At 59.7% G+C, this 24,340-nt stretch overlaps 2 protein-coding genes across 7 annotated transcripts in view; both read right to left on the reverse strand.

Annotated features, from left to right (window-relative positions):
• Positions 1 to 205: 205 nt before the first annotated feature.
• ADRM1 (ADRM1 26S proteasome ubiquitin receptor) lies at positions 206 to 13,710 on the reverse strand. Of its 2 annotated transcripts, none has more exons than XM_047069095.1 (10): positions 13,623 to 13,710; positions 5,519 to 5,732; positions 4,805 to 4,921; positions 2,703 to 2,826; positions 2,294 to 2,380; positions 1,761 to 1,842; positions 1,283 to 1,515; positions 890 to 1,047; positions 623 to 725; positions 206 to 434 (listed from the first exon to the last, which is right to left on the reverse strand). In XM_047069095.1, exons 2-10 carry the CDS (start codon positions 5,729 to 5,731, stop codon positions 331 to 333), a joined length of 1,221 nt encoding a protein of 406 aa, XP_046925051.1. In that variant the 5' UTR covers position 5,732; positions 13,623 to 13,710; the 3' UTR covers positions 206 to 330. The 2 variants fall into 2 exon arrangements, with proteins under 2 accessions (XP_046925051.1, XP_046925050.1); XM_047069094.1 differs by lacking the exon at positions 13,623 to 13,710 and adding an exon at positions 6,460 to 6,561.
• The window catches only part of OSBPL2 (oxysterol binding protein like 2), a 37,172-nt gene continuing 25,636 nt past the window's right edge, over positions 12,805 to 24,340 (reverse strand). For 2 of the 5 annotated variants that reach the window (XM_047069092.1, XM_047069091.1), the window contains exons 8-14: positions 22,640 to 22,747; positions 21,943 to 22,032; positions 19,434 to 19,557; positions 17,911 to 18,039; positions 16,764 to 16,887; positions 15,766 to 15,856; positions 12,805 to 14,014 (exon numbers count right to left, since the gene is read on the reverse strand). In XM_047069092.1, the coding sequence (XP_046925048.1) occupies positions 13,912 to 14,014; positions 15,766 to 15,856; positions 16,764 to 16,887; positions 17,911 to 18,039; positions 19,434 to 19,557; positions 21,943 to 22,032; positions 22,640 to 22,747 (769 nt within the window). In that variant the 3' untranslated portion in view covers positions 12,805 to 13,911. Of the gene's footprint in view, positions 14,015 to 15,765; positions 15,857 to 16,763; positions 16,888 to 17,109; positions 17,316 to 17,910; positions 18,040 to 19,433; positions 19,558 to 21,942; positions 22,033 to 22,639; positions 22,808 to 24,340 lie in introns of those variants that run through there. The other 3 variants (XM_047069090.1, XM_047069089.1, XM_047069093.1) reach the window with 2 other exon arrangements.

The raw sequence follows: 24,340 nt of genomic DNA on the forward strand, positions 1-24,340 counted from the left end.
TTAACAGAGCGTTGACTTTAATTGTGAAAGGAGAAAAGCAGTCAGAGGCGATCTGGCCTCCGGACGTGCTCACGGGGGCAGCGCCGGCCCGGGGGCTCCCCTCGCCTGGAGCGGCTGTCCCCCCACCCCCGAGTCAGAACTGCCAGGGCTGGAGGGGCAGCGCTCGGCCCGGCTCCCTCCTGGGCACACGGGAAGACCAGAGGTGGCAGGTAAAAGACAAGACCTTTATTTCTCAGCAAGCGGCACGGAGGTGAGGGCGCGCTCCGCGCCACAGGCGCCATCGCAGAGGCCGCCGGCCGCGAATCCCGACCCCTTGGGGACAGCAGATGATTAATCTAAGCTCATGTCCTCCTCTTCGTCCTTCTTGTCCTTCCCGTCGCCCTCCTGCTCGGATCTGGCACTGTTCTGCATGGCTTTGGCAAATGCTTCCACATCTAAAATACGTTTAAGACCGTCAGGCGCCCTTCCTAGACCCCGGCCTGAGTCTGCTAACTGGAGGGCACAGGAGATGAAAACATCAACACCAAGGCCCAGGGCCCAGCCGGCCAGCCCTGTGCCGTGCAAACTACAAGGAAAAAAACAAACCCTGCCCTGGGCGCAGGGTGGGGGCGCGGGCACTTACCGCCTTTGTTGGCCGCCTCCACGGCCTCTGCAGGCAGGCCAAACTGGCACATGAGGGGGCCCAGCTGCCCAGAGGCCAGGGCTGCACTGAACATGCCCAGGGCCTGCGAAAGAAAGCCAGACGCCCCCTGAGCACACGCTATTGGTGAAAGCCCGGGGGGGGGGGGGGGGCGGGGACGCTCCGTGACCGGGAGCCACGCTGAAGCTCGGTGAGCTGTGCCCCCTTCCACCGAGCACATGGCAGGGGCACCCAGGCCACAGCGTCTACCTGCTGGAACTGGGGCGAGGTCAGCGTGTTCTGGATCTCCTCTGCCGTCTGTGGCAGTGACTCCCCAGAGGGCAGGTAGGGCAAGAGGCGCTCCTGGACGTCCGCGTTGGCGAGGATAGGGGCCATGATCTCGGGCGTCAAAACACTGGCCAGGTCAACTAAGACATAAGCGCAGGGCCATCAGCGGCTCGAGGCGGACACAGACACCCACGTAGGAAGCCAGCCGCGGACGCCCAAGCCGCGAAATTGGCGGGTGTGGCAAGGTGAGGGGGGCAGCGGCTCAGCCCGGGGACACGCTCGGCCCCACGCCTCGGAAAGCCAGCAAGCGAGCAGGCAGGGGGCGGCAGGCACCTTCACCCCCCCCCCAGCCTGGACCCGAGGAGCACGTGTTACCTTGCTGGCCGCCTCCTGGCCCTGCCGGCACGTTCATAGTAGCTAGAATGCTCTGAAGGTCGCTCAGCTGGATGGGCTGGGTTGGGCTGGCTGCCGTGCTGGTTCCATTACCTGAACTGGGTGCGGGGCTGGGGCTGGTCACCGAGGCAGCTGCTGGAGCGGAAGGGGCGGGGGTGGCTCGGGTAGAAGAGGTGGTGGAGGACGGGGTGACTGCTGCCGACTGGCTCCGCGAGCTGGGGAGAGCGAGGGCAGCGATGGGACGGCCTCACACCCTGAGGGTGCCCGCATCGGTCCTGCCCCCGACGTCCCGGAACTGCTGGGACTCCGGAAGAGTCTAGGCCCCAAAGGACCCTCCCCGGGGGGGGGGGGTGACGGGGGGGGAGTTCTCGGTCCTTCGCCATCTCCTACGTGCGGTCTCCTTCGAACGAGGGGACGCCTGGGGGCACACAGGCATGGTGGGGCGGAGCACAGGGCTCACCTGGACGAAGAGCTGCTCGCCGGAGGCCCTCCACTCCCCAGTAAGCTGGCCAGGCCCGGCCCGGTCAGGGCCCCCAGTCCCCCTGCGAGCAAAGAGACGTGAGCTCAGATGCCACACCCTCCCGAAGAGCCCACCTCTCCCGGCCAAGCATCCTGCGCGAAACCCAAGGGATGAGGGGAAAGCAGTGGCCACAGCGGGCCGAGGTGCCGGACTAGCGACTGCCTCACTCCATCCATTAGGTCCGGGCACCTCCGTCCCGGTCTGCAGACGACGCACTTAGCGCGCACTAACACGCGCTGCAAACCCGGCGGAGCAGCGAGCGCTTCCCAGGCGTGCGCGACACACACCCGCCCCGGCACGACAGCGGGGGCAGCAGGGAACGGGGGGCCCTTCCCAGGGAAGCCGGCATGAGGGACACGTGTTCACAGAGACCACTCGGAGCCAACGAGGAACTAAAGGAGGAACTCGAATGGCAAGGCGACCCTAACTACGGCTGTCCGCCCCTAGCGCAGGCCGCGGGGCCGTGGGGTTACCCAGTCCTCCAAGGCCGGCGGGTCCAATGAGCTGCATGAGCTGGCTGTGGCTCATGTTCCCCAGCAGACTCTGCAAGCCGCCCTCGCCTGTAAGACAGGAGGTGCTCAGACTCGGGCCTGTCGCCGGGTCAACACCCACGGGGCCCCGGGGAGGCTGGGGGACTCCGGCTGACGCTGAGACGGAGCGTGTGCTGGGACCTCTCCCTCGGCTCTCCCCCCAAACCGCAGGTGCCACGAGCCGACAGGGTGGAGCCGAGACGTTTCGCCCCTGGAAGGTGGGGCTGGGGACTGATGGGAACTGGGACGCCTCCGTGTCCCTTTAAAACAACCAGCCTGCGCCATCAGGGATCCAAGACCTCGCCACGTGCTCGGACACCCCAGCGTGTGTGTTCTGGGAGGTGACCGTTACCGCCCAGTGCAGAGAGCTCGTGGCCTCCACTCCCACTCGCCCCCAGCGCTCCAGGCATCGGGGGGTTGTTCAGATACTCGTTGACCTTGCGGCAGTGCTCCTCGTCCTGGTCCGTCTTGGGCTCCTGTGGGGGGAGGGGGTACAACCGGAGCTGCCACAGGAGAGCCCACCCGCCACCGAAGGGGCTCACACACGAGGGTGAGGGGCTCAGACAGGTGATGTTTCCTGTCCACAGTCAGACAGCACTGAGGACAGGGCCCAGCAGGGCGGACAGGGACAGCAGTCCCACAAGATCGCCGGTGCCGTGGCAACGCTGGTTCTCAGAGTAGCGACACTGAAGCACTAAAAGCGCCCTACATGCACCCGTAAGGCCCTCTGACCCTCCAGGACCGGACCCTTTACACAACAGTCTAAGAGCCACAAAACCTTCCGGTGACTCGCGTGAAGCCACAAAACCACCGGTTGTGACCCCACGGCACACAGAGCAGCCCCAGCCGTGGCCCCTCGGGTCCGCTGGGAGCTCCATAAAGAGGCTCGCAGGCGCTCACCAGCCACAACCTCCCGAAGTGCCCCCAGGCCCACGAGCCAGAGTGCCCACGACCCATTCCTCCGTCCCTGAGCGTGCACCGTGGGCCTGTAGGGTGCTAGGGACACAGAAGGGACAGAACAGAGCTCCTCCCCTCCAGGGCAGAAGGAAGTGGGGAGAAGGGCAAAATCGGGAGAAACAAAAACAGTAGAGCTGGTGAAACGATTTTTTTTTTATTACTATTACAAGTTCCTATTTTTGAGCGAGCACACATGTGGTGGAGGAGTGGGGGGTGGGGACAGGATCCTAAGCAGGCTCCCAGGTGTCAGCACAGAGCCGGACACGGGGCTCGAACTCACGGACCGTGAGTTCATGACCTGAGCCGAAGTCGGACGCTTAACCGACTGAGCCCCCCAGGCACCCTCTGGGGAAACATTTCTTGGCAAAACTGGGGAAACAAGCTCATGGCCCCATCTCTGTCTGCAGATGAAGTTTTAGTGGAACAGGGCTGCACCCATTCGTTCACTTCTCGTCCACAGCGGCTTTCACGCTCCTTCGGCAGAAGCACAGCCTGTCCAGCCCACAGAGAGGAAAACCTTTTCTGCCTTGTTCCGGAAAGTGCTGGGGGGAGGGCAATAGGTTCACCTCTGGGGAAGGAAAGTGGCAACATCTGTCAAAACTGCAAAAGCGGGGACACCTGGGCGGCTCAGTCGACAAAGCGTGGGACTCTCGATGTCAGTTCAGGCCACGATCTCATGATCTCATGGTCCCCCACTAAGTGTGGAGCCCGCTTGGGATTCTCTCTCCCTTTCTCTCTGCTCCTCCCCTGCTCATGCACACACCTGCGAGCTCGCTCAAGATGTTAAGAAACCCAAAAAGCAAAAAAACCCTGCAAACGCACTTGTTTACCCACTTCTACCAAGTCCGCTTCTGGATTTTAACACGGCGATCACCACCACCCCCTGTACGGGAAACAAACCTGGTGGAAAATCACTCTGTAACACGCCGCCTGCAACAAATCGGAGACGCAAACGGGCCCAACGGCCGACAGGTGGGAGAAGGCTGGGCGGCTGTTACGCCCAGTGGGATGCTGCCTGCCGCCGTGGGCACCAGGACGCCCTGCCGCGCTGACCCAAACACCCCAAAGCACCCAACTGGGGGGGAGGGCGAGGCAGGGCTCAGAAAAGCCTGGGAAAGAACACTCCGTTTCTGTACAAATACACAGCAAGGAGAAAGCGTGTGGTCAACCTTGCTTCCGCCGTGCGTGCTCACAGCCCAGGGGGGCGGGGGGAAGAGTGGGTGACAAGCACATCATGGGCCGGGTGCCCGTCGACGCATCAAGACCGGGGCCCGGTCCAGAAACCGCTCTGCGTGCCAAGGAGTTCCGGGTCGTGAAAGGGCACCGGGAGCCCAGCCACAAGCGTGTGCCCTCTGCAAAGGTCCCCTGCTCCGCTGCCTTTGGCGCTAGGAGCTCCACGGAAATTCTCAGGTTCCGCGGCAGTCACCTTCGGCCAGCACCAGCTCTACCGCCCGGTGAGCCACGCGGAAAGACCACAGGCCAACAAAACCTACCCACCTGCATCCAGAAGAAGAGCCGTTTGGACCCTGCCTTAAACTTGAGCACGTAGACCCTCCCGCTGGGGCACTGCGGCACGCGCTTGAACTCACAGTCGTCAGGAAAGATGATCAAATCCTTCAGAGAGCCACAGGGGAGGAGTCAGCGTCACACAAATACTGCCTCCGCGGGAAACATGCTGGGTCCCGTGTCGGGGGAGGGGGCGGGGTACAGGATGCACCACCGGGTGGAGAGGCCAGGGTCACAGGCACCCCACCAAGGGCATGAGGGCCGGGAGAGGGGTTCGATGCTCAACAGGGAAGGGGGCCTTTCGGCTTTTCAAGGATTTTGAACAGAGACGTCTTGGGAACGACGTTCCCAGGTGGGTTCAAAGTGGGTCTGCGCTGCTCTCAACAAGGAACACACGAGCCTGGAGAGCAGACAGCGCTAAAAGGGAGGAGAGCTGGTGGAGCGCAGCGTTTACACGGCACCCGAATCCCAGGCACAATGACGGGAGCAGTCTACAGATCCGGGGCGGGAGACCCGAGTGCCCGTGAGCAAAGCGCAACAGCTGGTGTGGGCCCCCGGAGCAGCGGCGCCCACATATCCCAGCAGCACACCCCCACCGTAACAGGGCAGCTGCGCGTCCAGAGCCAAGTGAGAGCAGCTACGCGTGCTTCTGGAAAACCGGACGGTCCTGACGACCAGGCGGGCTTCCTAAGACCAGACACTTACGTCCTCCACGTTCCCCGATGTCCTGTCCTTCCAGCAGAAGTGAATGAGGGAGTCATCCGTCTGCTGAATGTACACGAGCCCTTTCCGTTTATCTGGGGTGACAGTAGTTCCTTTTAGCGACATCTTCCCTGCACGAAACTCCACCAGATACTTGTTGGAGGAGCCTCGGGAGCCTGGCACCAGGCTTGGAAACAGAGCGCCTGAAGTCGTCATCCTGGAAGAGCGACCAGCAAGCAAACCCGGTCAGGATCATGAAAGTCCCAGCTTCCTCGTCCAATGTGACACTGGCGGGACAGAGCGAAAGGCCGCCACCAGGCCGGGAAGAGAGGGGGGCCCCCGCGGCGGCGCAGTCTCCCTGGAGCGCGCAGCCAGCAGGTGCCGGGGCGCGGCCGCAGCTGCTTCTCAGGTTTCTCCACGATCGGAATTAACCTGTGCACCCCAACCGCGCCCCGCTTCCCGCCGAGAACCCCGCTCAGCGCCACTTCTGCGGCCCGGGGCCCCGAACAAGCTCAGCAACGTGAGCTAGGCGGAGACGGCGCCGACACCTCGGACAGGACCGAGACTCCGGCCGGGCTCCGTCGGGGCACGCCCGTTAAGCTGCGACTCGGCAGACCGGCGCCCTTGCACAAACGAGCGCGGTGGGAGGGTGGGTGGGGGAGGAGACGGGACAAGCCCCAGGACCGGGGTCGCGCCGCGCCGCGCCGCCCAGGCTCCTCCGCGCGGGGCCCACGGGCCCACCCCGACCTCGCGGCCCCCGCGGCCCCCGCGTCGCGCGGGGCGGTCGGGCCGGCACGGCCGCCGCCGGCCCGAGCGCCCGAGGCCCCCACGGCCGTCGCCCCGCGCACGGCCCCTGGCCTCCGCCGACCCGACCCCGGCTCGGGGACCCCAACGGCGCAGGCTCCGCCCCCGCAGCCGTCCCCGCCCCCCGGCGACCCCCGCACCTGGCCCGCGCCGCGACTCGGCCGAGAGGCGCCGTCCGGGCTCGCTCTTCCTCCTCAGCGCCTGCCGGGCCCCGCCGGAAGTTCTTTCTCGTTCCGCCCCTCCCGCCGCTCTCGCCGCCGATTGGGCCGTGTCAGGGGCGGGGCCGACGCTGAACCGCCAGCGATTGGAAAGGGCAGCCGTCCATCGACCCGCCCCGCCCCGTCCCGCGCCCCCTTCCGGCGGAAGCGCGGGCGGGCGGCGCGCGGGCCAGAGCGGCCCCTATTGTTGCTGTGTCATAGGGGTGCGGCGGCGGCCCCTGGCGGCGGCGACCGGAGTGGCGTGGCAGGCGCCGACCCAGCGGTGGGCGTTGGAGCCCACATCCTCACCGTCGCGGGAGAGCGGCGGCACCTGCGAGGCGCGAGGGGGCGTCTCAGGTTCACGGCCAGCGCTACAAGCCAGGTCCCAGGACGTGGAGGAAACAGTCCCCGAGTCAGGGGAAGGGCGTCTTAGGACCCGGGGGTTGGGGAGGGCCGGCTTCACGACCGCAGGGGTATGTGACCGAACCGAAGCCCAGGACTCCGGGGCCTGGACGCAGAGCCCACGACATCAACGATGGTCCTCGGGGGCGACAGAAGTCCCGTGCGGTACCCCCGGCCCCGTTTCCCCCGTAATGGTGCCAAGATGGGTACCCCCTGTTCTCCCCCAGGGGCTCCCCATTCCAGTGAGGACAGTGCTGGCATGGCTGCCTCCCTTCTCCCTGGGGGGGCGGGGTGCTCCTACTGACCCCATTCTTGTCCAGCCCCCCCCCCCCATACCAGCGAAGACAGTGCTGGCGCGGCTGTCCCCCACACTCCTTCTGTGCCTGGAGTCCCCAGAGGCTGATGTGTGTGCTCAGAGTGGAGGGCAAGAAGCCCGTCCTCCATACTCACAATGAGTGACGGGTGGCCCTCCTGCTGGTCTTTGAGCCGCCGTTTCCATCCTGCACTTTGCTTCGAGGCTCCAAGCAGTTAGCAAGGGGGCGCACACGGAGCCCTGCACCCTCCCTGCCCCATGCTAGACCCCCGTCCGCCACCAAAGCAAGGCCACTGTGCGAGCTGCCTGACGATTTACCAACTAGATAATGTATACACAGGCTTTGTTTGAAAGCTTTTTGTAAAAAGTGTAAAAGTGGAAAGTAGTTTTGTTTTGAAGATTTATTCACGCTGGTACATGTGGGTCTGGTGCATTATTTTAATTCCTGTATAACCTGTGTAATAATAGTCTGAAGGACAACAGCTTCTGTGTCCATTGTCTTGAGATCTAAAGACTCACCAATTTTGTTTTGGAAAATATAGCTGCTTTTCATTAAAAATTGTTATTTATGTTCATAATGAGTTCGTTGTCTTTTTATTAAATACCTTTACTTTTCTTCATTTCGTTTCTAGTAGGGTGAATCCCAACAGATAAGAGCCCCCACACAAACTCCACGGACCTTGATAATTCCTGAGACCACAGGGGAGAGGGGCGCAGCTGTAAGCCTGTGACCGTGACCGCCCTCTCGGAGCTCAGGGGAAGCCAGAAAAGACAACAACGGGAAGATCCGCTCCGGGTGCCCCGAAGATGGGCCAGCGGGCAGGCGGCACTTGTTCAAAGTCAGGAAAAGTTAAAAAGCTGCCACAGGAAGCCGCAGGGAGACCAGCGAACTTTCCAGACCCTGCAGAGCATGGGGCCTCGAAGGGCACTAACCAGAGCGGCTCCTCAAGCAGGAGGTGGAGCCTGGGGCCGGCCCGGTGACATGTGAGTGAGAAACAGGCATGGCCCAGGCCCCCGCCGCGGGGCGCCATGGGGAGCACGGCATTGGGGTGCGCCCTGGCAGCCCCAGCAGAGCCGGAAGCCCCCGCGGCTCCTCCTGCGCCAGGCGGCAGGGCCTGGGCGCAGCAGCTAGAGAGGGGGCAGGACGTGCCCAGATGCGTCACCAGAGAGGGCACGGCCGGCAAGACACACAGGAAGAGAGCCACACCGTTGTTCCCGCGAGTGCAATTCAAACACGCGGAGTAGAACCGTCAGAGCAGAGGACAGACGGTGCGGCGATAGCAGGCGCCACCGGAGAACACGGTTTGGCGAGTGGGTTTTTGTTTTTCTTTCTTTCCTTTGAGTGACATGTTCCTTTTCAGAGCAATCACAGGTTCTCACCAAAATGGAGCCCATCGCTCTCCACATATGCACAGCCTCCTTGCCACGAACACCCCGCAGAGGGTGTGCCGTGACAGCCCGCGGCCCCCACGGACATGCGGCGTCGCCAAGAGCCCATCTCGGTGCACACAGCCCGCGGGTTTGGACAAACGTATGGTGTGGACCCACCATCTCCCTGCCCGGAAGTGCCCCGCGCCCTCCTGGCCACCGCTCCCTCTTCCCTAAGCCCTGGACGCCACTGGTAACTTTTCTCCAATCGTGTTATATTGTGATAAGATACACGGGACATACGATCTGCCATCTGAACGTTTTTGAGTATGCCGTTCGGTGGTGGTAAATACATCGTGATGTTGTAACGTCTCACCACCGTCCACCTCCAGAGCCCCCGTCACCTTGTGAAACACCAGCTGCCCGTCCCGTGTCCCCTGCTCCGGCAGCCACCACCCTACCGCCTCCAGCATTTTGACGGCTCTGCCTAATGCGATCAGTGGAATCAGACAGCGTCCGTCTTTCTGTGGCTGATTTCAGTGAGCACAACATCCTCAAGGTTCACCCGTGTGGCAGCAGGCGTCAGAACGTCCCTCCTTTTCAAGGCGGAGTAACAGCCCCTGGTCCGGGCGGACTGCGTCTTGCTCGTCCGTTCGTCCGATGGGGGGACACGAGGGCTGCTCGCGGGCTTCAGCGACGCTGCCTCACGCTGCTGTCGACATGAATGTCCAAGTCTCTCTCCCAGACCTTGCTTTCAAGTCTTTTGGGCCCGTAACCACAGCGGAATTGCTGGATCATCTGGTGATTCTATTTTTAATTTTTTGAAGAGCTGTCATACCGTCTTCCACAGCAGCTGCCCCGTTTTCTGTTCCCACAGACAGCGCACGAGGGTTCCGATTTCTCCACATTCTCACCAACACTTGGTTTTTGCTTGTTCTCGACAGCTGCCACCGTAATGGGTGTGAGGCGGGACCTCCGTGTCGTCGTGAGTTGCATTTCCCACAAGATTAGCGACGTTGAGCGTGTTCCCACGGGCTTATTGGCCACTTGTGCATCTTTGGAGAAATGTCTAGTTTTGAATCAGGTTGTTTTCTGTTTGCCCGGTTTTAGGGCCTGGCTCTGGCAGCACTGAGTGCTCCGTGGTCCCCATCATCAGATACGGCAGAGGCTGGTGGAGCCCCTTGTCCGTGCACCTGGGCATCCTGAGGGCACTGCCATCCTGTGGACCATCTGTCCCTCTGACCAGAGCCACCATGGCTATTTGGATGACCATCTCCACTCAGCTCCTCCTCCTGCGAAGTATGTAGCTGCTGGGCACCTAGGCCAGCAGCCAGGCAGCACGGACCTTCCGGTCAAACTCACACCACATTCTGGGCATTCTGTTGTTGTCACTGGGGGCTCTGATCCCCAGGAGAGAAGAGAGATGGTCAGTCAGAGCTCCCCACTTCCCAGAGAACGCAGGTCCCTTCACCCACCCGTTGTGCCCACACAATGGTGTCACGGTGTCCCCGAGCCCCCACCACCATGACAAACAGTTTTCTGAAGCAATCCGTGTGCGGGGCCAATCCTACAGAGCGCACAGTCCAATCCGACACCCGTGCACGGGGACTCGTCTGTAGCCGATCTGCAGTCCTTTCCAGAGAGGCCAGAACGACTGGGACAGTGAAAAATTGCTCAGTGCAGAGCAAGTGTCAGCCACCACCCACTTCCAAGGAAATCTGTATTTGGAGCTGGGGTTGAACATTCATCTTCACGGATCTGCTCGGTCCTCCAAGAAGAACCTCCAAGAGTAGTGGATGCTGTTTACACGGATGGGTACTGACAGTTATGACCTGTTATAAAAATAAATCCGTCTCACCAGCCATACTCTTGCCTGACATTTTCGAGCTACACTGACACAGGATAAACAGCGTGGCAGGCCAGCCAAGCACGTGCACAGCAAGGAAGGAAGGGCCCGTGTCTGTGTGTCGTCACCTGCTGCAGAGACCACGGGGCCTTTACGAATCGCCTGACACAGGACCGTTAGGTTCTCAGAGGGGCGACGGAGCTGTGCAGCCAGGGAAGGGCTGGCTGTCTAGTAAACTCACGCAAGAGACACGAGAAACAGTTTTTACTTTGCAAAACCCTCCCACCACGCACGCAAAAGACAGTGAGGCCCGAAGTAATACAGGTGGAGGGAAGACCACCGGTGTGCCTTGGGTCTGGTTACGTGCTCTGATCCGGGACCCCAATCTCTGCACCACTGTGGACCTGAGAGAGGCCTCGGGAAGACGTCTGAAAGTGCAGACATTGAGACGGGACAAACCAGGACTGGCGGGAACCTCGTGCCGACTGAACTCTCCTCGCCGCCCAGCCCTCCCCTCGGAACGCAGGGGTGATCAGGAGAAGGGCCACTGGTGCTTCCCAACTGGGAACTTTATCAGCACGTCCGTGCTCTGTGCTCCTCGTGCGTACGTGAGACTGGGAAAGCCGGTGAGTCACCAACTCTGTTGGGGAGCACTCTTTCCCAAAGAGCCAGTGTCCCGAGAGGAGGCTTGTGGCCAGGGCCGCCTGGAGGGCTGCCTGCACCTTGGGGAGCCTCCTGGCATTCCTCTCCTGTTCTGATTTCCTGACTCCATGTTCCGACCAGAACCCAGCAAGCAGACGGCACGGCCTCCGCTTCACCGGACGCGCCTCCCCAGCGGGTCGGCGTCACGCTCGGTCAGACACGCGGCCAGTGGCACCGGGCCTGGGCCTGCCCAGTGCCCCCAGAGGCCACCAAGGCTGCACTTGATGCCTCCCCCAGTGCCAGGCCCGCTTGGTCTGACACGGGTCCCCAAAGCAGGTCGCATGTCTGGCAGACCGGCGGGCTGACACTTCCACGCGCTTTGCGGAAGGAGTCTGAAGGGGACGCGGTGGCCAAGCCCTCGGAGCTGCTCCTCAGGGGCGCCCTCCCTGCGGCCGCTCCGGCTCTCCACGCCAACACTCCCACGCGGCCGCTACCCTCCTAGGGCCCGGTGTCTGTGCAGAGCCGTCTCGGCCCTCACGCGTCCCTCCCACCCGTGCCGGGAAGTGGCAACCGGGGTGGCAAAATGCCGTGATGTCCCCGAGGGCCCGGGGCCTGCTTCTCCACGGCCTCCTCCTGAGCAGGAGCCACGACCAGGTGCCAGTGACCCTGGCCGCTTGGGGACAGATTCGTGCCAGCCGCCCCCCGCCCCCAAACAGACAGGACCGTCGGTCTCCAACACCAGGTGGCCTATGAAACCTAGTCAGCGCCAGGGGCCCCATGGCGTTAGGTTATGTCGCACACGAGACATATTCCAACGTGGTGTCTCTCTGTCCCTGGATCAACCTCCAGTGGCTCCTGACAACTGTGTGCCTAGTCAAGGACGCGAGACTGGATCCTCACCCCAGAGGGGAGCAAACTCATCACATCAAGTGCTTAGGGGAGAGTTTGCTCCACTGTCCCTGCTGCACGGACGGTCGAAGTTACAAAATTACTCTAGAAAGCCCCTGGGTCCTTACGGCAAAGCCCTAATGACATCAACGTGTGGCTGAGAAGCCACCACTTTCCACACAGGCCAAAAGCATCGGTAGCAGGTGCCTGTGTTTTAAGATGCATTTTCTAGTGAAAAAAATCTTTAGTAGAGACAAACCTCTGGCATCTGAAATGACCAAGGGAGATGAAGTTGAGGCAGTCACTTTACACGCCGGCATTTGCAGAGACCGAAGTTTAAAAACCATAAGCCAAGTGAGGACGGCCCCACAAATGCGTATGTTCTGGTGTCCACCGTCCTGCCCTCCTCCTCTGGGGCCTGGGCCCGGTGCGTGCTGAAAACCAGCCTCCCCAGCAGACTCAAAAGTGCAAACCTCGTTGGCCTGTTATCAGTGGCAGTGAGAAACGGCTTCATCTGCAAGAAGTTGTTAAACTGCCCGAAATACTGTCCTTTTAAACGTGTCCTGGGACTGTGCCCTTCGACATTTTCAGCTCGCCCTCCCTCGTGGACAGCGAACCCGCCCCCGGCCGCAGGTGCATGAGGTCCCCATTCGGACGACCAGATGCGCCATGACCCCGTCTCAGAACAGCGTCAGAACCGTAAAGCCTCGCACACCTCTGCCCGTCGCCAGTGGCTCCGCTCCCGTCTCCGTGGAGCAGACGCTCGGTTGCACCCAACACCTTGACTTCCGGTTTCCAAAGCTACAGAATCAAGGCTGCAGAACAACTATTCGCTTTTAAAAGTGTTTTAATGACAGATGTGACGTCGAAGCCCGGACACACAATGACGACAGCCTGCCACCGAGAACCCAGCACTCCATACGGCCGCGTGAGTGCGTGTACGCTCAGCAGACGCTCTCCGTTCAGAGCTCCGCTGAGGCCTGTGGTGTTGACACTTCTACAGAAAGACAAGAGCCACCAGAAGGGATGTGTCTAGGATGGACACGCACCTACTTTTTGTTAAGTAACTTTAATGACACGGCCGTAGCGGCTGCTGCTTCAGAGCCTCCCGCAGGGCGCACCTGCCGTAGGCACGGCGACCCTCTGTGACGCGGGCCTGGCCTGCAGAGGCCACGAAGCCCCGGTGACAGAGGCGGGGCCCCTTTCGAGGCTGGCAGCAGCCTGGGGAGGTCCGTCACGACTCTCGAGGTTTCCGGCCACCCCAGGCTGTCACGGTAATGCTTCATTTCGGACAGTATACGATTGGTGATTAATGCAAACCTTGCTCTCCGGCAAAATACTATTCAAGTAGTTTTAACTTAAATATTTTAAAAGTAATCTTTACATTATTGAAGACTGGTAAAAAATACAGAATCTGACAGCTTTTCATTTCATTCCATCTGGTGCTCTGAAAGTCTTCACTTTTGCATTACCGTAATCTAGGAAGCAACCCCTGGCCCCGTAAAGCTCCTCGAAGGGTTACTTTCAAGATCCGTCTTCCCCTGTTACTGGTTCGAATGCACGACAGTCTCAGAAACCCTTTGCCACTGCGTTAGGAGGAGGGACACGGGGGGGGACTTAGAACTAAGACCCTTCCTGGTTACTTACTTCCATTATGAACTTTACAATGAAGAGGGTGCTGTAACAAGCCGGGCTGATTCCCGTCACGTGAAGGGACGGCAGAGGATTGTCCTTTTCCGCCCTTAATGAAAACATGATGATCCCATGTGAAGCTTGATGAACAGTAGTAAAATGTTTGGCGATCAGAAGTTAATTAGAATCAAATCCTTGACCGGGGATGGTGCTGTCTCCACGGACACAGTCGCTGAAAAAGCTGGTTTCTGCCGTGACCTCTTGACGGAGTCCGGTCTCCGGTCCCGGGGGCCACTCCGGCCCCTCAGTAGATATCTGGGCAGCGGGAGAAATTCCGCTCAAAGTAGCCCCCTGCATACAACCAGTCGGGAGCCCCCGTGTGCGGGTTGCTGCCTTGATGAAACCACCTGGAACACAGAGGACATGGTCAGGAAGCACGTGGACAACGGCTCGTGTTCCCTGCAGGGAGGCATCACCGCATCAGCACGCAGCTTTAGATGCAGCCCAGGGCAGCAGCCGCGGCTGAGAGTTATCAACCACGTTTTCTCTCGAACGCTGTCCCCGCGAACAGCCCAGAGTGGGCTTCGCCAGCAGACCCTCAAGGCCTTCACAGAAACACGCTGGGCTGTTAGCAGAGAACGGCCACTATCCCTTCCGAGGGAAGGACGGGCACAGTGCTGGTTCCTTCCCTGGAAGCAGGCCTGGCGTGTCTAACTGGGGAAGGGGACGACCTGTGGGCAGGGAGGCAACGGGGCCGCCACCGCGGGCACGTGTGTGGCACGTGCCCTGGGAAGCCCCCCGGACCCTCGACTGCCGGCGCGCATCCTGAAGACGACGAAGGACCTGGGGCTCACAAAGTAGAAGGAGTCATCTGAGGACCAGATATCGCTACTTCTGCAATTTATTTTTTAAATCGATTCCTTAAAGACAATGAAGGAGGGTGGATGCTTTTCAAGCTTTTTCTGGAATGAAGCCAATTCCAAATATTGGAAAGACTGAAAGCGCAAACTTAAATCAGGTCGGAAGCCCGAGCACAAAGAAATGGTTTTAAAAATGTTAGTCACAAAACAGCCACAGGAGGCGACCGTGACCAGGCCTAGAAAACAATGCCTACAGCGCATCAAGCTGGACTGGAAAAAACACTCAGTGAACAGCTCAAAGCCACCCCAAGATTTTTTTGTTAATTGTTTATGTTTTTTTTTTAATTTATTTTTGAGACAGAGAGAGCCAGAGCATGAGTGGGGATGGGGCAGAGAGAGGGGGAGACACAGAGTCAGAAGCAGGTTCCAGGCTCTGAGCTGGCAGCACAGAGCCCGACGTGGGGCTTGAACTCACAGAGTGTGAGATCATGACCTGGGCCGAAGTCAGATGCTCCACCGACTGAGCCACCCAGGTGCCCCATGCACCCCAAGATTTTGCTAGGACTAACATTTTAACGGACATACGTTTTTAATTATGCTCAAGTATTACGGTACTTACCCGACTGAATCCTCACCGAATGGGCTGTTTTCACGTAATTACGACCACTGACAAACCAACCGCGCTTTTCCAGTGAGACAGCAGGAGGCCCCGGGCCCACAGGGTCTGCTCCCTGTCTCTGTCTGTCTCTGTCTGTCTCTGTGTGTCTGTGACCCTCTCACCTGGTCTGAACACAGGTGTGTCCCCACCTGCGATGCCCCCGGGCACCGCTCTCCACACCCTCCCTCTCCACGCTACCACGTGGGGCCGGCCGGGGCCTATCCGGCCACCTGTGCCACGTGGCAGGTGACGTGGACAGGAGCAGCCTGCAGCAGTGCCAAAGGGCGATGGCTGAACACACCATTCCTTCCACAGCACTGCCTTTCCACAAGCTGTGTCGTCCTCCAGCTGGTGGCCTGGTTCAGACTACGGTTTGTTTTAAACTGTCCTATTTGAGAGGAATGCTCAGGGTCAGATGCGCTGTGGGCAGGACTGCCAGGCCCGGGTCGGAGGGGACCTGTCCCTGCACTGGCAGGGTGCCTACTCACCTTCGGGGACACTCGGCCCGTCTGTGTCACGGAACCCACGCCAGACCCGGGGCTGCGGCCCCGCGTTAATGGGACCCCAAAATAGCTTCTGCTCAGCCACAGGTGCACGTGGGGCCCTGGCCACTGCCCTCTCCCAGCCACCGAGGCCTCACCTGGTCTGCCACTCGGCCTCCTGCTTGGCCCGTTCCCTCCGGGCCTCCCGCTGCTTCTCTTCCAGCCGCTCCTTCTCCTGGCTCGCCAGATCTGGGGGCCAAGCACACGGCGTGGGTAAGGACTCAGAGTTGACGGTGAGGCTCCCGGCTTACAACCAACGGAGGCGAGGGTGGAAGGAAACAGACAGATGCGGCAACGCCCCCACCCCCAGACCCTAGGTGAGAAGTCACGCTGGTCAGAAACGTCGTCGTCTGCAAACCACACCCGGTCACGAGGCTACAGCAGCGCCCCGACCCCAGTGTGGCTGCGGGGAGAGGCAGGCCTTTCCCCCGCACCGCAGGAGGGCGCAGCAGGGCTCGGGAAGGAGCACCACGCAAGGGCAAGCTCAGGCTCACGGGCGACTTGACCCTCAGGGCAGGGCCGGGGCCAGCGGGGGCCGCTTCCCACAGAGGACCGTCCCGCGTAACCTGACCCTCGGGGCTCTGTGGCCCGGTCCCGGGTGCAGGTGCAGACACTGGTCCTGGAGAGTGGGGGTCTCCCTGCCCCGTGCAGTCCCTCCACTCGACACCGACTGTGTCCACAAAACCCAGGACCGCTTGGGACGGCCCTCTGGCCAGCGGCCCACCGCACGGCTGACGTGGACGGGTGAGCTGGCGTGCGGCCGCTCCCTCGTCACGCGGAGACATCCACGGTGCACGAGCAGCCTGGGCCTGGGATGCGGTCCCACACTGACTTTGGACGGAGAACACGTCCAACCTTGGAAACGTTACCCCAATTTCGCTGATAAGAAGAACCGGGGGACTCGTGTTCCGCACGCGTTGTCCTTCATTTTTCTAGTAACTTAATCGTATCCTATCCACAAGGGGACTGGTCTGCAGCAGGCTGGGATTTCTAAACCTCTTCCACCTCGGAGAGTGCGAGATGCACTGTCCTCGGTCTCCCTGTCTGTCCACCTGCAGCACGGGCGCCCCCCGCCCCCACCGGCCCGCGAGCGCACCCATGTCGCCGTTCTCCATGCCGCGGATGTCGGGGCGCAGGCGGCAGTCCGTGGGAGCCAGGGTCTTCTCCATGCCGCTCTGCAGCTCGTTGAGACTGACGGTGAAGCTGGTAAAATTGTACATCTGGGGGGAGAGGCGCAGAGACCCGTCACCACGCTGGCATGTTTCCGCGCTCCGCTCAGCTAGGCCGCTCGGGGCGGCTGGGTCCTGGCCACTTCTGCCGGTCCACGCTCTGCCCCACAGTCTGTGCGGACGCAGCCCCACAGCCGCCCCGCCCGACCCGCCCCCCCTCCCCCCCCCGTCAGGTCCTGGGAAGGCCCCCAGCACCTCCTCACTGTCCCGCACCTGCCAGCCCTCCAGCTCCACTCCTGGGTCCACAGACACGAACCACAGGGAGGAGGAACAAGTGTTGTTTGTAAGAGGAATTCCTGGCAAGAAGTACACCTTTGCCCTGTTGGGTCGGACTATTTTACACTCTGCTGGGAGCCAGCAGTGGCTGCGTCGAGGTGACGTCCGTGTAGGTGGGGGTTCTGTGTCCTTTTTACTGTGGTCTGGTAGGGTGATAGGAGTGAAGGTATACTTCACATGTAGTCCGTATGTTTTAACGTATGAACGAGATAAGTAATGATAGATATTAAAATAAAAGTTACTACACAAAATTATTACATTTATACACTCACCCTCTATACTGCACCCTATCACACAGGATGTAATAAGCTTATCATGTGCAATATAAATTATAAGCGTAATTTTCAAGCATAAGTACCAAAGTGCATTTAAGCATCTGAACCGACAAGTCGGGAAAATAATCTCTCAGAAGCAGTCTGGAAGCCCCTTTCAGTGAGACCCAGTCGGTGCAGGCCGCCTAGAGAAGGTACCGTGTGCACGCGGGGCACCTGTCTCACCGCATGTCGGGCACGGCAGCACACCCACACGACATGTTGGCGGAGCACTGCCTTTGCCCCGGGGAGGCCAGGCCGTGGCCAAGGCTTGACCGGGGCTCCGGGAGGGCGGGGAGCCCTCGGAGGCTCACTCTGCGGAAGCAAGGTCCTAGGCGGCGCGGACACGGGGCCGGGGAACCGCTGAGGGGTCTGGCCTGGCCAGGGGTCAGGGGTGCGGAGAGGGGCGGGGGTCAGGGGTACGGACCTGGGCAGAGTTGGGGGGCCGAGTGTTGACCCTCCAGAGTAGCTTGCTGCCTGGAATGACCTGTACAGTCTCCTGAACCTCGGGCACGGCATCCGCCACATCGCCGTCAGCTTTCTGGGAGCTGTCGTCCTGAAACACAGAACACCGTGGGCCGGCCGGCCAGGTGGGACAGCTACTCTCGGAGCGACTGTCAGGCAGGGCAAGATGGGCTCTCTGGTAAGGGAGAAGATGCCGTGATGCTGTCTTTGCAGGGGCTCCCCGTGCTGGGGCTCCCCCAGAGGGCAGGAAGTCAGCAGCACGGGAGTGCACCCCCCCGCCCCCCCCCCCCGGGGAGAGCACACACCAACACCAAGGGAGCCGCCGGCTGGCAGGTGGGGCTGGGGGGCTGGGCCTTCGACAGCGGCGGCCAGGCGGGGTGCGGCCCTCCCCGGCCGGAGCCAGTCCCCACACGCCGCAGCTCGGCCCTCCGCCACAACCGCTCACGCCGGGCGACCTCATGGACCCTTAGCACCTCTAGACTGAACCCCGTCTACAGATCACATCTGAACACGAAACGCAACCACCCTCACATTTCCCAAGCAGCAGGACCCGGAGAAGGAAGCAGTGGCCACCCCCGCAGCTGCTGCGGGAGAACGCGGGGACATGACGACGCGGCCTCGGGACCCTCCCGGCCGACGTCCAATGGGGCTCGGTACCGCTGGCCGCGGGCCACGGGGTTCGGTGCCAGGAGCTGCAGAAGGCTGCTCCCGGGCAAGTGCTCACACAAGTCTGTCTCATGTCGAGTCACCCAGAGGACAACGAAGCTAAACTAAGGCACCAAAAGCCACCCCTCCGGGCATTTCACATTCCAAGTCTGTGTGGTCTTCACATGGAACGTTCCTTTTGCTTTTTAAAGTCAAAGAGCACATTGGAAGGTGTCCAGCAGCACTCAGGCGATGCCACAGGGCCGGACCACTGAAACCCTGGGGGAGGCTGGACGCCTCTCTTCTGACCTCGAACAACCTGACCCTTCCTTTGAGCTACTAACTTCTAGTTTTAGCCCTGAGATCATCAGTGTTCCAAAGCTCTGGGTGGGGGGAGTATCCTTGTCAAAACTTCCCAACTGTGGAATATATTACCTGGTGCTCAGAACTGAAAACACAGACATGACAGTCTTGATTTTTTAATAGGTCTAAGCTAACGAGGTGCTGGGAAACAGGAGGTTTACAAAGAAGAACCCAGAGCACGGCGTTCCCAGAAAGAAACGTAGGTGCACTTGGGCTCTGCCAGGCCTGGGGGACATGGCGTACCAAGTGGCCCCCGGGCCCGGCTGACGGCAGCAGCCTCTGCACACAGAGACGCAGGGAAACCGAGGCCCCGAGCAGCACACAGACGGACGGGCGGATTCCAGGCCTTCATCCTCTCCAGCTGGGACCCCACAGGCCCAGCAGAGGGAAGGCAGACTCCCCCGGCACTCGACTCTGAAGCCCTCCCCGCCTCGGGCCCCCCCCCCGCCCCCCCCCCCCCCGGGGGCAGCACCTTACCGGCTGTGGCTTGCTCAGGTGGTCGCCTCTCCTCTCCCGCTTCTTGAAGGACTCGTACGCGGCAGGGTCTATTCCCCACAAACACTCTGTCCATTTTCCATAGATCATAAAGAGCTTCTTTTTGCTGTAGTCAAAGGGAATTTTTAGTTTGCTTCAGTTTTTTTATTTACCTTTGGCAATCTCTACACCCAACGTGGGCTCAAACTCACGACCTGGAGATCGAGAGCCGTGTGCTCTTCTGACTGAGCCAGCCAGGCGTCCCACCGAAGGGAATTTTTAAAACCGTGTTTACAGCAATTATAAACCCTTCATCTAAACAGGCAGCACCTCGATTGTGACCGTGACCGTGGAGTACATTCCCATTCTGGTTTGTCTCCTTGTAAATTTTAGGACCTCTCTGCACGGAGGTGCGAAGAGGAAAATCTGCCTTTGAGGGTCCCCCCTCGGGCCTAATTTGCCAGAAAGAAGATAAGGGCACAAGCCCCCACGAGTGTGGACAAGAAAAGGTGAGAAAAAGGGAAGGTTTCGCTGGAACCCACGTGCTGGTCTGGCCACTGCCCTTGAGATACATGAACCTCCAAGACTGTGTCCTTCCCTTTCCTACAAATCACATCAACAGCCCTCGCAATTTCAGCCGGCATTGTCTGCTTTATCCTCATATCCACAGATCGGATGCCCACATCAGTACCCGTCTGCTTGCTTCATTTCCTAACGACCTCTGGAAACTGTCCAGATCAACCACCAGAGCGCTCTGCCGGACTCCAAAAGGAACAACGCCAACAGCGCTGGACTGTTTTTTGTTTTTTCTTTTTGTCTTTTTTGTGTCTTCCTGCGGGGAAAGCACGGTGGCCACGCACCCCCTGGAGATGCTGTTCTGCCAGGCGTGTGACATTTCTGGGAGGGCGGGCACCCCTGCCTCGGGCTCAGCCCGGAAAGTGGCCACGCGGGGACTGGCGGGGGACACTCGGCCAGTCCTCACTCAGGACTTAGTCACCTTGGCCGACATATTCTGTCCCCAAGAGGCACGGCGTTAGGCAAGAGCTCACTCCAGTTTGGGATGGAAAATCAAAAAATCAGAGCAGGGTTGGCAGACCCTCCGGGACGGTGCGCGTGGCAGTGAGGAGTGGCCCGTTTCTGCAGGCCCGTTTCACGCGGACCACGGTCTCTCTCTGGGTTGTTTCCACCACCAGGGACGGGCTGCTCGGGGCACTGGCAGGTGCCCTTGTCCTGAAGAGGGCTGCTGTCCTGCAAGGTCTCCGAGCTGAGCCCTGGCTCACTTCAGTGGGCACGGCGGTCAGAGTCTAAAGTCTAAAAGCATCTGACAGGCTGTTTGAACAGGTGACTTTCTGGTACTCAGCAGAAGAAGAAACAGCACCCACCGTTTTACACTGGAAACTTGTTTCTAATTAAAACGTAGGTGGGGCACCTGGCTGGCTCAGTGGGTAGAGCACCTGACTCTCGATGTCAGGGTGGTGAGTTCAAGCCCCATGTTCCCATGGAGGCTACTTCAAAAAAAGAAGGAAAGAAAGAAAGAAAGAAAGAAAGAGAGAGAGAGAGAGAGAGAGAGAGAGAAAGAAAGAAAGAGAAAGAAAGAAAGAGAAAGAAAGAAAGAAAGAAAGAAAGAAAGAAAGAAAGAAAGAAAGAAAGAAAGAAAGTGTCTAGTTTTTAGGAGGTGGAAGGGGTTTCATGACATTATACAAATCCCAATTTCCTGACTGGGGAATAAAAAGTGAGAAATCTGAGGCCAAAAACATAAGATAAAACAACCCAAAGGTCGGGGCGCCTGGGCGGCTCGGTTGGTCAAGCATCCAACTTCGGCTCAGGTCACGGTCTCGCAGCCCCGAGTCGGGCTCTGTGCTGACAGCTCGCAGCCTGGAGCCTGCTTCGGATTCTGCGTCCCCGCCCGACCCTCCGCCTCTCTCTGCCCCTCCCCTACTCACGCTCTGTCTCTCTCTCTCTCAAAAATAAGTAAACGTTAAAAAAAATGTTTTTTGAAATAACCCAAAGGAGAGAGAACCCCGGAAAATCTACTGGGAACTTCTGACCGTGTCTCTGGTCCAACACTTAAAAAGTCTCTAACTCACAGAGTGCCACGAGCCGGCCCGTGGAACGGAGGCTCCCACCACGGTCTGAGTTGTGTCTGCAACACGAGGCAGACACCGCCACGGAGGAGACGCGTGGTCACGTCTGCCACCTCAGTTCTGTTGGCAAAAGCGCAGCGTTTCCTCCCAATGAGAGCACCTCATCTCCTCACGTCCATTTTAGCAAAAGGAGTCAGACCCAGACCTCTCCTCCTCCGGAGAGGGCGAGACAGACCCCGATCACTCACCGCCCGGAAACGACACTTAAAACTAACCCTTCGTCTCTCTGTAGACCCAGCGAGGGAGCGTCTTCTCTAAACCAAACAGTCATAATCTTTTCTAGTGTGAACAAACGTCACTGGCACGACTACATCGCCATCAAGGGGCGCACGCGCCGCCCACGGTGAGCCACCCGGACGCAGACCTACTTTTTGTCCTGGATGTGTCCCTCCACTTTGTGAAGTTCTTTTCCAAACAGTCCACATGGTTTAAAATGAAGCACACACTTATCTCCAGTTCTGCGGGAAAAACAAACACAGGCTTCCGTCGTACGACGCGAAATGTCTGGGAAAGGTGAACCTAGACACCCGGGTGGCCGGGGCTGGGGCGTCAGGCAGTGACTGCGATGGGCGCGGGGCACCTTTCTGGGGTGACGGAGATGCTCTGACACTGCCTGGTGGCGACGGTACAGTTCAGTAGATACACCGAAATTCACTTAAATGCGTGAATTTTACGGTATGCAAATTGTATCTCAATAAAGCTGCTGCAAAACAAAGCCGCTATGTCACGAACTTCCAGGAGGAAGGTTCGAGGGTGGACAGAGATCAGTATTTGAGGATGTTTCACGTGGGAATCCCATCATTCTTTAGTGTCATTTAAAATTTCAAAATCAATTCACTATTGCGACTGAAACCAAAACAAGAGGTAAGCAGGGGCACAAAGATGATGCCACCACCGACCAGCACCGTGGCGGCCACCCCCAGGCCTGGCTCTTCCCGCAGGCGCGCCGAACCCCGACAGCCTGAATGGCGGCCCGGAGCAGGCCGGAAGCGTGTCCCCGAGCTCACGGCAAGCGCGTCTAGGGCTCGGCGCGGTGTCCGACTGGCGCACGACCGGTGCCGTTACCTGTGGTTTACAATCTCCACCGTCCCGTACTGCTCTATCCAGAGCTTCCCGATAATCACGTTGTGCACACAGCAGGTAGGGTTGGTCCAGGTGTAAGCCTCATTGTGTCTGTGAAAGATGCCAGAAAACACGAAGTCAGACGCCAGCAAACAGAAGCACTGCGTGACCCTAAAAAGCAAAATGCCAGACAGAATTAAGCCGTAATTGCCTTGAAACCTGTGCCGGAGTAGAATATCGCTTTGAACTCCCTCGAACAGCGGCTATTTATTTAGCATTTGTTTGAAATTTATTTCTGCTTTCCTTTGTAGCATCAACAAAGCTTTCTACTTAAATGTCAAGACAAGTTAATAAGCAACAGGAGACCACCGAGACAAAGAGAAAAGGCTGTCCCGGGAAGCTGTCCACACAATGGCCTCTTCAGCCGGCGCCTGCGGGAGCCGCACGGCCCACACCCCGCCCGAGGTCCAGGGAGCAGCTCCGTTCGGAACGCCTTCCCAGACGCCTTTGCTCGTATCCCTCATCCTCCCCCAGTGGCCTGACCCAAGGAGAAAAGAACCCCCACGGATGTGATGCAAGTTCATGAGACCCGTGTCTCGAGGGAGGCCGTGTCAAAGAGCCATGATCAAGGGCAGAGACTAGCTCAAAGCAGAAGTATTTCAGGACAAGTATTCGGGGCCCCTCAAATTTCCAGGGGAAACTCAAATGCGTTAATCAATAAGATTTGCCACTTTTCAATTCTGCATGCCCCGCCCCAAGAAAGCACGGACCGCCGCAAGACGCACATGCTCCCCAGAAATGGGGTGCCCTCACTGCACCTGGTGACCCCATCAGCCCTGAGGTACACGGGGGTCAGGGGCTGGTATTCTCCGGCAACCAGCCAGGCTGGGCCAACGTGAAACAAAAATCATACCCCGTGCTTCATCACGGCGGGCCACGGTTAGCAAGACGTGCCTCTCAGGGAGCCTGCGGCACGCCGTGGCCTAGACCGGGTCTACGCTGGTTTTGCAACGTCCATGCGACTGCTAGAGATTGGGCTTTTGCTTTGCGAGGGGTCCGAACAACACCGCACTGGGGAGCGTTTGGACTGAGATTTCATGGGTGTGCGGGCAGCCTCCACGACGCCCCTCAAAGTCCCCCACCTCCCAGGTTTCATCCGTGTCTCCCTCCCACCCTCAAGCAGCGTGGTCCTCGTGACCAACGAGGGTTTAAGGTCAGGGTGAGGCCACTTCTGCGATGAGGTCCTAAGAGACACCGTGGCGGCTCCATCCCCCTTGGGTCCCCAGCTCTGGTGGATGCCAGCACCCCGCTGTGAGCACCCCCAGGCCTCCCGCCAACGGCCACGGAAGGGGGCCTACAAGCAGATGTCCCACCAGCCGCCTTCGGCCCGCGTCCTGCCCGCCACCTCACGGGACCCCGAGCCAGAGCGCCCGCCACGCCGCCCCCCACCCCGGCCCTAGCCCTCGGAAACCACGTGGCACAGGAGAGAGTGGCTGCTGTAAGGTGCTACGTGCGGCTCGTCACCAAGCGGAAGGACTACCACAGGCAGTGACTAAAGCCATCCAGGTCCTCGGGGGCTGTCCCAGACGCCCACATCACACCCAGTCCCGATGAGGGGTCTGGGGGGCGTTGCCTGTTCGAAGGAGTGTCTGCCGGGGGAAAGACCCTTCCGCTGGAACTTAAGAAAGGCGCCCTCCAGGCCCC

The sequence above is a fragment of the Lynx rufus genome, unplaced genomic scaffold (genome assembly GCF_022079265.1).
Source record: "Lynx rufus isolate CCGP_SWC_20201006 ecotype Redwood Valley unplaced genomic scaffold, mLynRuf1.p SCAF_8, whole genome shotgun sequence".
NCBI lineage: Eukaryota > Metazoa > Chordata > Mammalia > Carnivora > Felidae > Lynx > Lynx rufus.